The 17161-nt window shown below is 38.7% G+C and overlaps 1 protein-coding gene across 1 annotated transcript; it reads right to left on the bottom strand.

The window, feature by feature from the left end:
* Positions 1-4278: 4278 nt before the first annotated feature.
* On the bottom strand, positions 4279-6572 carry LOC112191315 (patellin-6). The gene is made up of 4 exons (XM_024330630.2): positions 5610-6572; positions 5376-5500; positions 4921-5062; positions 4279-4796 (listed from the first exon to the last, which is right to left on the bottom strand). The coding sequence occupies exons 1-4, from the start codon at positions 6321-6323 to the stop codon at positions 4536-4538; spliced, it is 1242 nt and encodes a 413-aa protein (XP_024186398.1). The 5' UTR covers positions 6324-6572; the 3' UTR covers positions 4279-4535.
* Positions 6573-17161: the final 10589 nt, after the last annotated feature.

The following is a 17161-nucleotide window of genomic DNA, read 5'->3' on the forward strand; positions in this document are numbered from 1 at the left end:
GAGTTGATTAGTATTCTAGTTCCAAGTAAAATGTTCGATAATTTGGGATAATTGTCGAATTTGTAGCGATTGGTCAAACGTGGTCAAATTGGTCAACTCCTGGTCAAACCAGGAAAAGTTGGTTGGAGGATTTATTAATCGTCGAGATTTCATATAATTGTTCAATGTGATATTAACAGTCGGAATGTCGGAATCTAGGACTCCAGTTACCTGAGGAACGGAAGGTTCGTGACTCTCGGAGTGCGTGAGAGAAAGCATCGGAATCCAGGTAGGGATTCAGGACTCTCCTCGGTTAGTGATTTTCTTATATTGTTATTAAATGATGCATGTTAGTTGGTATGGTTTGGTTATGTTCAAATGCAATGCATACTAACCAAACCATGTGAGAAATGTGATGGCTTGAGAGCGAAGGGTGGCTCTGACTTCCTTGGGTTCGATCCCCAAAACCTCCGGAGGGTTAGTTACACCGGTCGGACGGTGAGCAATCGCAATGACGACCCGAACCGTGTGTGTAGCTATGTAGCGGACGCTCTCGCTACGCTTACCTGGTGATAAATTAAATTGAGGTAAGGTCGTGTAGTGGGTCTATGGGACCGGCCATCAGGTAAAACTTGGATTTGGCGCCGTAGTTGTTTAAGCATCATGCATCAGTTTTCAAGTTGAAAAACATTAAAGTTTGTTGTTTCTTTAAAACACTCGGTTTAAGCATGTTTTCATACTGGGATCCCAAATATATATTTACTGGTTTCAAACCTAGTTGTGGTAGAGTTCCTGTAGAGCAGCGAGGACGAAAGCTCACCCTTACAACAGTTTGGATGCAGGTACTGTGCACTGGTAACGAAACAATATTGGACGGAGCTGAGTGTGCAGAACAAATTCGGTAAATTACCTTTCTATTCCTTGAACTTCGTATTCCGAGACTTGTGAACAGTCGACTGTGTGCCAAATCTAGTCACACTCTTGTTCTTTGAAGTTCGTACCATCTGTGTGAACACTAATTCCAAGCTTTAGACGAATGAAACGAATTTTCACCTCAAAAGTATTTGTAGCTTCTGCTGTGTTTTTATAAAAAGTTTTCAAACAAAATGCCTAGCGGTTCTCTAGAATGTAAGTCGAGCGTTCGATTTATGTTTTAAAGACTCGCGGCACTGTGACGTGCTCAAACTGGTGAGGTGCAGTTTGGGGCGTTACAACGCCGGAGGCACTAGAGAGAGAGCTAGAGTGCACACAAGTGCCTAGGTTCCTAATACAAGAAAATTATTATAATTAGACAAAACTAAAAACATAGGGAAATATTAGAGGATAAAATTGGTGTTGCAATAGTTTGATGTGGCGAGATATATTATGTCCAATTGAAAATAAAATTTGTATTTACTTACATGACATGACACTTAGGATTTGAGGCCATAAATTTCAGGCCTCATTGAGGTCCCTATCATTGCTTAAATATTTGAGATTTGAGAATCCAAATTCTACAAAAGAAAGGGAAGAGTGTCATACATTGAGCCCTATACATATAAACATACATATTGTAAAATTGTGAATGGCTTGGAAACTTTTTCATGTATTCAATTAATGTGAAAGACTGTGTAATAGTCTGTTTGTGCAATTATACTTATGATGAAACTCTTTAAGAGATAAGAGATAATTATACTAGAGATAATTGTTAGGGATAGAGACGTGAAGGAGATATGGAGATAGACTTGTGCTAATACATATTATGGGCAATCGATGTAGAATGGATGGCGACAAGGATCAAAGATTGATCGTGAAAAAGGAAAAATCGGGTTGCTGCAAACTTCGCGTTCGGTGTCAAAATCTTGATTGCTATACCTTTTTGAGAAGGGAACGGCGCTAAAAACAAAACTCGTCACTTTGCCACGACATGTGGGCTTTTTGGGGCTTTTCGGGATGGTTTCGGGCCTCAAAATTGCAATTTACTATTTTTCAACATTTTAGGTTTTCTAGTTCGATTTGGATTTGTTTTGTTTTAACCCGTGGGCTTTAGGGTTTCATTATTATTCGCCCTATTGGTCAATTGCATATACTTCGGGGTTAGATGTCGAATTTACAGTAATTGGTTCAAAGAATGGTGGCAATCACTTATAAATGGAAACTTTGACCTTGCTTTCATTTTTAATATGGAAGATGAAAAGATGGAGGAACTGTTAGACAAACCTATTACTCATCCAGGAGGACAACCAGTAGCGGAGCCACATTGGGGCACACTGGGTCCCGTGCCCCAGTAAACTTTCGGATAGTTATATATAATTAAGTGATCAAATAGCACATATGGTTGGGATAGTGCAGTGGTCTGCCATGCTATAGCTACATTACAGATCTTGGGTTCGAATCAAGTTAACAGTAGATTTTTTATTTAGATTTTTTCCAAGGTTTAATTCTAGCTTGCAGCACTAATTATTATTACTATTACTTGTTTTTTCTACTACTATTTTTTAACCCTATGTTTCTGGCTCCGCCCCTGAGGACAACCGTTATGGATTCAACGACCGGTTACTAACTGGGATGACTATGCAATATAATGTGATTACTAGACATGCCTCTTCTTATATAATGTGATTACTAGACATGCCTCTTCTTTTGTTTCGTTGCTTATTTGGTTTTACATTCATCTATTTCATCAAGGTGGCTTCGAACTTGAGAAGTCTTTCAACAAGGAGAAAATAAATACTACGATTGTGTAACTACTTTGTTTAATTTCCAAGTTCAATAAGAATCTTAAAAACCACCATTCTTATACATTACATACATTACTAGTATTAGACTAAAACAAGGTTCACAACCATTCATTAAGCCACCCTCAAGCCCGTAGACACCAAAACTCAAAAACAAACCTTACACTACCAATATATCATAGTTGAAGTCAAGCTTATTCATTAAGCCTCCCTGAACTCCTGAAGGACAGTAGCAAGAAACCAAAACACAAAACACAAAAACAAACCTTACACTACCCAAATATCATAGTTGAAGTTACACTTGGCTAGAGACAGGCGGATTTTCGAACAATATTGCGATGTGCAGCAACCATTTTTCTCGTAGAAGAGAATTTTCCACCGAGAAAACCATTTGGCCGGCTTCTTTTGGATTTAAGGGGTTGTAGAATGTAGATTGCTTATTCAGATGGTACAATCTCTCTTGGCTTCTCCAGTAGTGCAACGATGTAGCTTCCTTCTGTGGTAGGTACAATCTCAGCACTGTACTGCAAGTCTCCACCCTATGACCCTATGTCCCTATCACAACTATGTCCCATGTAATTGTTGCACCAACCAAACATAATCGGAGATTGCTTGGTCATCTATTAGTTGTATGGTTTAAAACAAATAAAGTCTAGCATATAAAACTGAAACCAAAGTAGTAATCAAATGACTAAATATTTTCAATTTGGATAATTCGTTGTCAAAATGATCCTTAAATGAGAACTTAATATATGAACAATTATGATGGTTAGCTTATACGCCGAGATGAGATCCTCTTTTTAATATAACGTTCTCTATGACTCCATATATAGAATCTTGGGTTTGATCTCAATGACTCTGCTACGTACTTCCAATTGCTATGCTGGCCCAATCTTTGATGGAGGCATTGGTCAACCTGCACCAGTGCACTAAGCGTAGGACTTTATTGCAACTTCCTTGCATTCTTAATGAATCTACAATGGATTCATAACACAGAGTAAAACAGTACAAACTTTTGTGGGTCGGCTAAATTCCGTAACTACATATATATACCTCAAAAATTTCAATATTTCAAAGCACCATAGTACGGATCTAGTTTTGATTAAGAATCTGTACGTGAACAGTTTGTTACTTTGTTTACACATCGCAGGGAGTCTTGTAGATTCAGCTGGTGCCTCAAGTCTTGTGTTTCTGGTCCAAAGTCTTTTGGACATTTTGCTAAGCAACCCTAAAAGGTTGCCACTTTACCCTACACTTGCAAGACCCGTGACCAAACCCGCTCCATAGGACTCGCTATACCCGCCCAAACCGCTCCTTATTCTCACAATCACATACTAAATCCTGAAGCAATACTTCCAAAAACACACTCCCGACTCCTGTGTCTGATCAAATATCTTTCATGATTCATCCCATCCCCACCTTCTGGCAACCTTTTGTTATACCCAACACCCACACACCCTTGAAAATCAAACAGAGACTGTGACAAGTAACCAGAAATTCCCTTTCAAGCTCCATTCACTATTTTATGTGACCACCAGGACACCAGACCAAGCTTTCTATTCTATCAAAGAACCACTGCCCAAAAACAAAAGCAAAAGCTCTTCCTTCAATACCGAGTGACCAAGACATTACAATGTCCCTCTTTCTCATGTTGATAAACAGTATTTTAGACTTGGGTAACCAAAGTTACCATGCTTTCCACAAGATAAAAACCACCATTCTTATACATTACACTAGTATTAGACTAAAACAAGGTTCATAACCTCAAAAAGGACATCTGAAACCAAAATACAACAAGCCTTACACTACTAATTATATCATAACTGGAGTTAAGCTTAGCTAGACAGAGGCAGATTTCCTGACAATGTAGCGGTACGCCGCAACCTTTTTTCTCCGGGAAGCAGAGTTGTCAACTGAGAATACCATTTTTCCGGCTTCTTTTGGAGTGAAGGAGTTGTGGATTGCTTCTTCAGATGGTGCGACTTTTCTCGGCTTCTCCACGGCAACAATGTAGCTTCCTTGTGAACTTGGCACAAACTCAGCACTGTACTCCAAGTCCCACCCTCCAACAACTATGTCCCATGTAATTGTTGCACCAGCCTAATCAAACACAAAAGTAAGAGGAATTAACCAACCTTGTTATAACTCGAAAGCTAGTTCAAAAGCTCAAAATTAGGGATTCGAAAGACAATGGTATGCCAATAGTATGAAAGGATTAATGAACCTCAATCCCCTCGATCTGAATGTTAACTTTCTCTCCTCCTTTGACAGTGAATTCCGAAGCCGGTTTGGGAGGACCGTTTTGCAAATCACTGGGTCGACTCAGTCCACCATACTGAACGGGAACATCCTCAGGCCTAATAAACCTGTTTCAGAATAGCAGGACCTATATCTGGTAAGTGGAAAATCGACTTAAAATAGCAAGGACAGAGTTGCAGGGCTGAAGTGTTTAAAAAATCAAGAAAATGAATAAACCTCTAAAACAAAAATGGAAAACATAGCAAGTGAATCAAGACCCAGTTGGGAATCTCTAACCCCTTTAAACAAAAGGAAGGTAACAACAACCGACACAGTGAAAGATTCTCAATTAATTAACTCGCTGTAAGAACAGTTTTTCAAATTTGATAACCAGTACACAACAGAGTGAAGAACTCTTTTTCTGGTATGTAAAGGACTCACTTGTAGAGTGTCTCTGCAACATTTCCTTCCTTGGATATCACAAACTTGCTCTTAGTTCTTTGGGTCAGAAACGGACTGAACATTGAATACAGAACACTGAAGTACCAGGGTACATTGATGAAAATCTGAAGCCCAAAACAAACAAACAAAAAACCCACATCAGAATCATCTCAAAAATCACAATCCCACAACATAATTAACTACCCAGATGAGAATTAAGCAAGAGTTAAGCACCTTTCTGGCCACCATTTCTGGGTAGTTGTCCTGAAACAGCGAAAGGATCTGATTTGAAGCAACCCTGAGCTCCCTTTTGGGCATGTCCTTGAGATCAGTGACTTGGATGATGGAGTTGATCCCTCCCGGCTTAAAATGCAAGACGTTGATACCCTTTTCAAGGACCTGAACTCTCCACCTCAAAAACTTCTTGAGCTTCTCCTCGTCCCCGAAAATCCTCTCGTACATGTCCTTGTCCTTGAAGACTCCATAGGCATTATAACACACAGGGTGTCCGCACCTATCAAATCCGTGCATGTAAGCAACAACGCCTTCGAGCTCCTTAAATCCCAGGTCCTCCTCAGCAACCCCGTCCGCTCCGAACTCCTTCCTCCACTCCAGGCACTTGACTATCATGCTGAAAGCGTCAGCGACCCGGAAATCCCGCGCCCGGAGAAACTTGAGGAGGATGACGTCGGCCTTGTCGTCTCCGGCGAGCAATTTGACGCCCCACATGGCGCCCTCGCAGGAGTCGGAGGCAATGAGCTTGTCCTTGAGCTCCTGGAGCGCCTTCTTCTCCGAGGACTTGAGACCGGAGACCAAGTAGGTGTCTTCCTTGAAGGAAGGGGTTCGGAGGGTGGCGACCTCCATGAGAGAGGTGACGAAGCTTTTCTTGGAGGGTTTTGGGGAGGCGAGAGGGGTCTGCTGGAGAGGGATTGGGGATGAGGAGTCCATTACTGGAGGGTACAGAGGGAGACCCAAGATTGAAATCTATCTCAGGTGAGAAATGGGAGATTGAGTTTTGATGAGATGGGTTGTCTCTGGTTTCGATTCTCTGAAGGTTCAGTAGCTTCTGGGAGTATGATTGCGGGAAACGAGGGAAAGGGGTCAGAGAAATGGAGAAACAAACAAACAAAGATTGGGTATGAAAAAGACAGAGGATTCAATTGAAATAGAAAGAGAGAGACAGAGAGAGAGAGAGACGGGTTTAAAGGTTTTTGGATTGAGCCGCGATTTTGGTTTGAACTTTCAAAAGCGGCTTTAGTCTCTCCCCTGCGCACTGTGCAGAGGTTGAAGGGGAAAATTTTGAATTGGGAGTGGGGGGCACGCGCAGGGTTGAGCGGGTGGGGGTACGGTTTTCGAGGGAAAAAAGCTGAGCCGAGCCGAGCCGAGACGTGGAGTGGAGAGGTGGTGATAATAATTGAGGGTTTTACGGTGGGCGAGTGTGAAGCGGGGCACGGGTTTGGTGGGGTTTTTACTGGTGGGGCCCCGAGGGTACTGTTTTGTAACCTTCTCTCTCTCTCTTTTGGCCTTTCTCAGAGGAGTGTGGGCCCGGAATTCCACCCCCACACGCCTTAAAGCTGCAAACACAGAGACCCTAATGTTGTTTTTTTTTTTTAAACTGTTTTCCTAATTCCTTTTTTTTGTTAATTTATAGAAAATAGTTTGATATCTTCATTCTGTGAATGATTATGATCCATTACAGTAATCCCAACATGTGGATTTGGAATTACCAGAAGACAAGGGGGCTTGGAGAGAAATTCTGTGTTTCTCAATTTCGGTTTTGGGTAGTAATTATTATTTGTCTTTATTTGACTTTTTGTTCCTAATGGTCCAATTTTTTTTTTTTTAGTAATGACACGGGGCGAAATAATATATTCATCACAAGTCAGAATATGTCATTACATACCTTTCCGCTGTTAGTTAAGGACATAGACAGACAAGAAACTAGTGGTAATACCCACAAGTGGTACGTACATATAGTCCTACTCATTATACATTCAATACGTAGAACTAGCGAATATCTTCCTTCGGTATTACTCCAGAGACGCTAGAGAGACATAGAGCATATAAATGTTTAGTTTCCTAATACAAGGAATTATTGTAAATAGATAAACTAAAAACATAGCGATAGGCATAAGGCAAAACACCCCAACCCAAAGTAGAAAGCCCTAGAGGGCAACCCAAGAGAAGCAGCCCAACTCAAGGCCCAGCAAGAACTGGTTGACCTAACTCTGACCATGTCTCCTTCCCCCATTTGCCTCCTGTATTGGCTGATGCAGTTCCTCTATACATCCTCCGCCACAAAACCAGAGTCCCACCACCGAACACCGCCAAGAGACAAACCACAGAGCCACGAACCATCGCCGAAGTAGCCCCCCGACACGAGCATCCCACAAGCCCACTCCGCCTCTTCAGCACCGCACACCGCTGCTGAGCAGTTCCAAAACCACGTCGCCGATGGATCTGGAAAAACCTCTAGGAGCGCCATCCCGTACAAGAAAACAAATAGCCATGCTCAGAGGAGGCGCCCAAATTTGCCAACCAAACTACCAATACCCTGAGCCAAAAAAACCCCTCTCCTGGCCTCCCAAGCAATAGCCTTCAAACTCCCGTCCAGCAGCGCCTCGTTTCCGGCAAGGCGAACCAAAACAGACCCCAAGCCGCCATCGGATGAGCAGAAATTCTTCAAACCCTAGACCAAAAGAATCTGGGTTTTTTGGAGCAGATATTTAGTTAAACATAATAGTAATGGTCCAAAATTATTAATTCATAGTTTCCAAGAAATAAAGAAGTACGTACTTGCTTTAAAAAAGAGTTTGGATTTTGTTTGTGTCTAGAATGAAAAGTGAAATAGTCTTAGATATACATTTTGAATGATTAAAATTATTTTTGGATGAAAAATTTTAAGCTTGTAACATCATCACTCGAATTGATCGTCTTGTAATTCCAGTATGGTTGTTTATTAGATATTCATATTACATATAGTTTTTTTTTTCTTGTTTTGAAATTAACACATTTCACACATAAAAATTCTTGAGAAATCATAGTGTCTTGTGGCTCGTATTTGCGTATTACATTCTTGTTTCTTATGAGCATTACTCGAAAGTCTAAACAAATGCACAAGAATAAAGTAATGATATAAAGGCTTAACCGTTTTTATTCTAGTTTATAATTAACCAACTTTCTTTTAATATATATATATCTTATATAATTAAGCCAATTCTCAGGGAGAATGGTTAAATTTTTGAACTACCTATTTTACCCATGGTTCATTAAAAACTCTATAATTTATAATCTAACACAAAGGATATATTGGTAATTGAAAATATTGGAAACAAAAAAAAAAGAAGCAAAACCTAACGTGGGAGGTGAGAGTGAGGGAGTGGGATAGCATTGTCCAAGGAGTGGGATTTATAACTGCAATAGTCCCAAAAAAAAATTATTTCTACAAAATATTACTAACAAAAAAAACTATAAAAATTAATTTATGCATGCAAATTAATTAGGATAAAATAGGAAACAACGTCTCTATTCTCTAATATAAACTGAGAAATTTCCCCAAATTTAGGATTGGATGTTCATATACATGATTTACAATTTTTTTTTTCAAGAAAATAAGCAAATTGACATGTGCAGAGCACATGTTAAGAGGCTAGTATATATTGTTTGTGAATACCAAACAATGGAGAACAACCAATAGTCATAGATACATCAAATCTAAACCTATAACAAATATCCTAGGCATGAGAAACAGAATAAAGTATTCGGGCCCTAGATAAAAGAAAATACCTTGCACATATAAGCATGAATTATGCACAAAGTGCCACTATCCAAAAGACTCGTTGTGAACTCAATGTAAAGCCAAGACTATAATCAAAGATAATTATTTATATTAACTATTGCAATAGCCAGTCTTGGTCGTAATCAAATTGTTCCTTAAACCGTTATCTTTACTAAAACCAATCATTCACATTAATCTCAATTGTTCCTCATTGAGGTACTTAAAGTCCAAAACCAATGATAGCATGCAAGAAACTCCTACACATACTTGTATCTTCCATTGTAGTACACCTATGAATCTTTGATCACGCATCCATGTACCTAGTAGTGTACCAAAAGAACATGTGAAAGCATGACTTAGATTTCAAGACTGGGGACTCACCTCCCTTTCCAGCCCCACTACCGAAGAAAACCCAGAATTTTTGCATCGGATTCTGAAACACAGACAGAAAAGCAACCGCAAAAATATTGAATTATATAGGGGAAGTGGATATTAATGAGACTATTTTGGGATCCGATTAAACAAAAGCAAACCTACTTAGGCATGGTTGTCAATGTAACCTGGGAGGACCAATTAATCAATTTACCTACTACCCTAATTTTTAAGGCAGGTTTGAAATATAGGACACGGGTTGTATCCCATCCCCTTTAGGGGTTACATAGGCTCTGGATATCACATGGATATGGTACACCTTAATAGGTAGGTATTATATCCACGTGAGAAAATTTCACAAATGGTCACTCAATTATGACTCATTTGACACTTTGATCACTGAAGTTTCAAACATATCAATTTGATCACTCAACTATTACATTGTCAATCACTTAAGTCACTTATTAATTTTTTTCATTAAAAAAAATATATAAAAAATACTATTTTGGTGACTTAAGTGATTGACAGTATAATAGTTGAGTGACCAAAGTGTCAAATGAGTCATAGTTGAGTGATCATCTGTGGAATTCTCCCTATCCTAAATGATCCATAAAATTTTGTGTGATTTCATAAAGAACCTAGATTCTGTAAAATTGTGATATTTTAAGGACAGGTTTTAGATCCAGCAAAGAGGAGGAAGAAAAAAAGTACTTTGTTTTGGATAATCTAAAGTTGAAATTAGTGTGAAAATTCGGGAAAGGTAAGATGTTTAATACAAGACTAATCAAAGTAACTCTGTCTTTTTTTAACTTATGGGGCTGAAGCAATCACTTTAGACCTGCGTACAATCCTACTTGATTAAAGAGGCTTTAATCATCCCTCTCCGAAAGGTATGAACTGTCCTAATTATACTTAATAATAGAGATGAACAAAACTGACCCCAATTATGCTTTTCTGCCGATTATCTGTAAAGATTGGGTTCATATATTAAGGATTGAGGAAATTATAGTGTAGTAGTATATATGGTATTTTGATGTTATTGATTTTGTTAAGTATAAATTGTGAAAAAAAAATGAAAAAAAAAAACAAATTAACACTGTGACTGTTTGTTTATCAAATATATAAGAAATGATGAAAAAATTGATGTGGTTCAAAATTTAGCGTCTTTCAACAGGTATTTCTGAGCTTTTACATACTTATTTTGAGACTTGAAATCATCGACTCATTCAGGAAAAATTTAGAATTGATGACTACATAAAAGTAGAAATTGTGTCAAAAATCCTATGAAAATTAAAACTTAAAAGAGTTACAAATTCCTATAAATATAATGTCACGCTATCTAAAGATAATGACAAATCAACTTCAAGAATTCGCAATTGACATTATCAAAACTGAAACAATTGTTAGTTCGTTACCATTCTAGTAACACTAAATGACCAGTGTGCTCTACATGTTATTAGGAGTTTGTTCGTTACTATTTGAGATTTTAACAGTTTCCTAGTTCTACATGTTATTAGGAGTTTTTTCATTACTATTTGAGATTTTAACTGTTTCCTAGTGAACATAAAATGAACATCTCCTTAATCACAGGGAAGGTAAGCCAAAAACCGATTTAGACCTAGAGGAAACCAAGGGACAAGATAGTCAAGATGCTTCCGAAGATATGATCAAGATTTTCTCACAACTTTGCCTCCAAAACTTCCAAAGCGACCATGGACTATGGGGACAACCAAAACATTTTTTTTATAACGAGGATCAGAGCTATTAACTTCTTCAACAGACAGCAGTGTAGACAAGAAAAGACGAAAAGAAACAAAGTACTTAAAGATATAGAAGCTTTCAATAAGTGGACAGATCTTTACCATCTTCGTTTTGTCAGTTCTTCGTGTTCAATAGGAAAAACACAGAAAACCCAGAAGATAAGGTTCTGGGCTCAATTGGATTACTTGATTTAGTGGCAATGGCGCTTTGATCTCTGAAACTGAATTGAAAGGGAAAACTCATTAATCTATTTTTTTTCTGTGCTGCAAAAGCAGTACTTGTTGTCCCTATGAATCAATGATCACTTATTGAAGTCATACTAGAGCTTAAAAAATGGTAGAGTTGCAGAGGTCCAGGGCAAAACCCAGAACTAGGAACCTTTTTGGTGAAATACTGGGACTTTGTGTTTACACTAGCTGACGATGATTTACTCTGGTACATTATAGAGCTGGCATTGATGTCTGCACATATTCATCAAACTATGGTCACATAAAATTTATTCTGATCTCATAAAGTTTTGAGTCGGTGATCAATAATTGGTGAGGTTGTACAATAATTGTGCTATTTCATAGCAGACATTGAATATGAGGTCTACATTTGTCAAAGATTCGAGCTAGGTCAAGAAATGGGGAATCACATCGATGTAATGTCCCAGTTGTTTTTGTTTTGTCACATAAATATGAAGGGAATATTTAGCCTAATTGTGAAATTTAGGATGTACTTAAAGAGAGCGAGATCTTGCAAAACATTCAAGCAATGTCCGTTTTAGGGTCTGTACTCACTCCGAACTTTTTAAGTTTTTTTTTATCAAGAAGAAACTTCATTAATAATGAACTGGTTACAATGATTTTTGGCAACATCTCTTACACAGAAATGACCACTAGACTTCACACTGAAAATCTAAAATGACTGACTAAATGAGCCAAAGAGGCTCCGACTAAAAGAAAACTTGTACAACAACTAAACGACAAAGACAACATGCGCAGAAGCAGTGAATCTTTGACAATAAATTTTGTCAACATTAACTTGCCAACCATAGTCCACCCGCCCTGCCTTCGATCGACCAAGCCTACACTTGTTATGACTTTGAACCCAACCAAATTGAATAGTTGGACCGTCAGACCTAGGACTAAAGTAAACCCAACACCGTCACCACCCTAATGTCAACACCGTCAATCCACTACTGCTCCAAATGGTCATCTCCTCTGACCCGAAACCAAACAGGAACGACCCACTAGAAGGCCAAGGATGATTGTCTATGCCACAGCCAGACATTTTCGCCATCACTGCTGACCTAACTCCAGAACATGAACTACCCACTAGACGACCAAAGAGAATATTGTCTCTGCCACAACTTGCAGTGCGTTCGAACCAATAGCTAAAACCTAACACAAAACGGCCCTAGACGTAACCCAGGCCCAAACATCAACTAAACTTTTTTTTTTTTGTTAGAGCCAAACCCAACTAAACTGAAAAACAAAAAGAAATGTAAAAACAAAGTTTGAGACCTGGGCCCAATCCCAGGCCCAAAGAGAAAAACCTCCCAGCCCAAGCCTAGAGCACAGGCTGCCCGTGTCACCATGCCGCCACCTCGTTAGCCTAGCCCCAGTCGTCCCACCACCGGCGACATACCCGTCGCACCGTGCAAGCGCCGATTGTCCCATCGTCCATCTTTCATCCCCATCACGCTGGCAAGAATCACCTCCCCTCCCGACCCTCTCCACCCCTTTCCACACAACGGCTCCAAACTAGATCCAAGCACGCCCAAACCAGATTGGAACAAGCCGATCCAATCTCAGCACTTCAGATCCTCTCCTCGCCGCCACCGACTCGTCACCTCCAGCCAACATCCCCTCTCACCGTCTACACTCCAATCTTGGGGAGATCAACAACCACCAACCGCCGTCCCACCATCTGCACTCCAAACGGACGGAGCAGCCCTGCGATCTAGACAGCATCACCAACACCATGCAGCCTTCCCTCCGATTGGGATTATTCAAGGGGCATCCACAACCGGACACTAGATCCACTATAACCCGTCTGACGACGACGCCAGGAGGGCGTGCCGCCGGATGAGAATCGGTTTTCTTTGTTGACGGTAGAGACGGCGCTTAATTTGTGGTTTGCAAATTTCCGAACTTCTTATGTTGGTGCTTCAAATGTAATCAACCACAAAAATATCTATCTATATGGATAGAAATCTATCTAGACTATTCAATCTCTATTTGATATGAGAATATTAAGTAACAACACTCGATTGACGGGACTCTGAGATATGTATTTATTCAGCAATGGTTTTCTTCAAGCAGTATGCAAGAGTTTTGTGGTATCACTTAATTTGAAGCCTCGAAGGGCTCATTTTAATGTTTAGATGTCAACATATTTGGATATCCTATGAAAGGCAATATGCAAGTTACCTAATCACTTGAGTTAAGTCAGATCTTTTATCTTTTTTTTATTTTTCATTTTTTGTGAGAGACATCTATTTTGTAAGTAACACATTTTTGTGAATGTCAAATGTAATAACGATAACATTAAATTACTCGTTAGTCAAAATATCTTTAGGAGAGACTGTCACACAAGTAGGTCATCTCATAAAGCAATTCGAGGAAAAAAAATGGGACAACTACTAAGCACACCCACAATTGAGAACATCTCAAACTCACGAAGTGTTCTTAGTTCCACAGTTAATTTAATAGAAGGAGGAGTATAAACTAGGGCTGTCACTCGGTCGGTTCGAATCGGTTATAGGTATTACCAACTTCAAAACCAAAGCTTTCGGTTTCAAAATTGAGTTACCAATTACCAACCAAAATTTTCGGTTTTTAATCATAACTACCAAATTCGGTATTTCGGTTTTCGGTATTACCAACTTTAGAACAACTAATTCTTTGTAATTAAAATTAGAACGAACAAAACTAAGTTCTTCATTTTTCTAGTCGTAAACTTAGTACTCATCTCCTAATTATAGCTTTCTTTTGTATATATGACATCAAGTTTGAGTCATTTTCAATAAAACTAGGTTATTTAACCATCTTTGACTAGGTTACTTAAAATACATGTACTATTAATGTAGTATATGCAGTAATGTTCATACTACTATGAAAAATTTTATGTTTATTTCTTAATATACATGTATGTGTATTGAAAACCATAGTATATAAAGCAAATATTTAGATAATCGGTAGATTCGGTATTTACCAAAACCAAACCAACTTTTTCGGTAATTTTCAATTTCGGTTTTATCGGTCTCGGTTACCAAAAAGTCGGTTTACCAAACTTAAAATATCGGTTGGTATTCGGTCGGTTTGGTAATTACCAAACCAAGTGGCAGCCCTAGTATAAACTGAAGTTGATTCGTTTTTTAACTTTTTTATTGGAAAGTCAAAACTGTCGCTAGGAACATCAAGGAGAATTAAGATTCCATCATGTTCTTTGTGATTACTGTTGTGGATGTGATTACTGTTTCTTGTTTTTGTTGTGTTCAAATTTAATGAGAAGGTTTGATTCAATTGTTTACCTACATAAGTTTTCCCGATTTCAATTTTAATTTTTTTACCGATCTCTAGTTTTGTTTGGTAACATCAAGAAGAATTAAGACTTCATCATGTTCTTTGTGATTACTGTTTCTTGTTCTTGTTGTATTCAAACTTAATGAGAAGGTTTGGTTTGATTGTTTACCTACATAAATTTTCCCGATTTCAATTTTTTTTTTTTTTACTGATCTCTAGTTTTGTTTTGTAGTCATCATTTCTTACTGCAATACCGCCAATACACTACAAGAAGAATTAAAAACAAAAACAAATGTAGAATTAAGTATAGAAAACACAAACAACCGAATTTGATGAATCCACACAACAGCAGTTAATCTATTCACTTTACGAGTCCTGGCCAGGCTAGACAATATATAGACCACATGGCTACAAGCCTACAAGGTTAGAGTAACTCAGTTTGGTGAATTAAAATGGTTTTTTTTTTTTGAAAGGATTAAAATGGTTTTTTTGTTGGGTACAAATTTGGTAAATTAAAATGTTGCTGAATAAGCAAGTGATCGATCGATCGATCGATTGATTGATTGATTGATTGATTTGACGTTGAGATAACACAACACTGCCATTACCCATTTGACTAACCAAACCCAGAACCAACCTGCCATCTCCCCAACTCCCCAGACGCTTCGACCAACCATTAGGCAACTGAGAATTATGGGATTGGCCGAAAAGGAGAGCGTGCAGGTCCAGAAAAACGCCGAACAAAACTTCGCAGTAGCAGCTACAGTCTTGATGCCAATGGACTGAATGGAGTCATGGAGATCGAGCCTTCACTTGACCTGATGGTTGAGAGCTAGGGGCATAGTTACAGGGTCCGCAGCCGCACATCTTGAACTCGATAAGTATGTATAATATCCTCTGTTCAAGCTGAGTTTGCATGTACAGGCTTTACGTACGTACCTGGGACTGGGCCTGAGATTAGGCCTGTGGTGTGGTGGTAAGACCCACTCATTCATGGATTCATATTTGGAATCCAGGAGGCTATCGCAGAAACTTCGGCTCTGGTTCATTTTTGGATTGGAGATCAAGGTGTATGGGTTCTTCATATATTAGGGAGGGTTTTTCATTGTGTTCGGAGCCTCCCTGATAGTGTCAGGTTACTTGATTTAGAACTTCAGTCTAAAATTATATTATGTTAGATTGCTTCAGAGTTTTTATTTTAGAGTTTTCTTTCATGACTCATTTTTGTCGAAATCAGAGATTCCCGATGGGTCATTTTTTGCGGTGTGCCGGTGTCTCTCATTTACTATTAAGGATTATTATCACTAATGATACATTACCTCACATGGTACCTGAATTTTCATTTTTCGTCACAACCAATACCTAAAGTTCTTGATTTCATCTAAACTAGTACCATAAGCCACATTCGATCAGCACTCCGACAATTAATGGCAAGCGTGTGGCTCATGTCAATTCAGTTTGTGGGAGCATAAAAGCCCTCACACACCTATTTCTGCTATCCACACCCAAAACCCACCTTGAATCCCTTTTAGAAGCCGAACTAAGCTCCTCTGTAACCTGGGCATGTGAATTTGTGCCAAACCTTAATGCCAGGCTTGGAGAGATATAGAGAGAATATAATGGCGAATGGGGGGCCAGATTATGGTGCATTCAGCAAACACCGGCATGGGTAAGAAATTCAAAATACGAAGAAGAAAAAAATAAAACCTTTTTTTTGTTGTCCTTTAATTATGCCGTTGGTTGGTTTTTTAGTGTGATTCTTCTTCTTCTCTATCTCTTTATAATTATGTCATATTCTAAGAATCCATGCACGGTAGTAGAATGGGAGCGAGAGATTAGGAATGGTGAAGAAAGAAAAATGAAGGGCAACATAGTCATTTCAATGTAAACAGTGATTCATTTAACCAGACTTTGTTGGAGACTCCGGATGAAAATCGAATAATTCAAGTACTAGTTGCGATAATGCCAAAAAAAAAAAAAAAAAAGTACTAGTTGCGATATAAATTAAAATTTAAATACCATTGATAGAATAGAGGTAAAATTCATGTACTATTTATGAAGATAACCCTACTATTAATGGATTGAGAGTATCTAATCTCACCTACACCGGGTTCAGAGTGTCACCGAGTGGTGTGAAGGCAAGTTTGTGTTTTGGATTTCCAGCAACAACAGCCCTCTTGATAGAGCGAAGACCAGGCCCAAAATCGGTTAAATGTGTGACCCAAGAACGATTTATTTTGTTGTGACTAGCTAGATGACAATGTCAGCTATTATAACTTATTTGAGAAAATTGGAGCTTATAACTGGATGTGGTGTGGGAGCTAGATGCCTGAGAGTTTAGTGGGGAGAGAATTTCAGTAATG

This window comes from Rosa chinensis, chromosome 3, assembly GCF_002994745.2.
Source record: "Rosa chinensis cultivar Old Blush chromosome 3, RchiOBHm-V2, whole genome shotgun sequence".
Lineage (NCBI taxonomy): Eukaryota > Viridiplantae > Streptophyta > Magnoliopsida > Rosales > Rosaceae > Rosa > Rosa chinensis.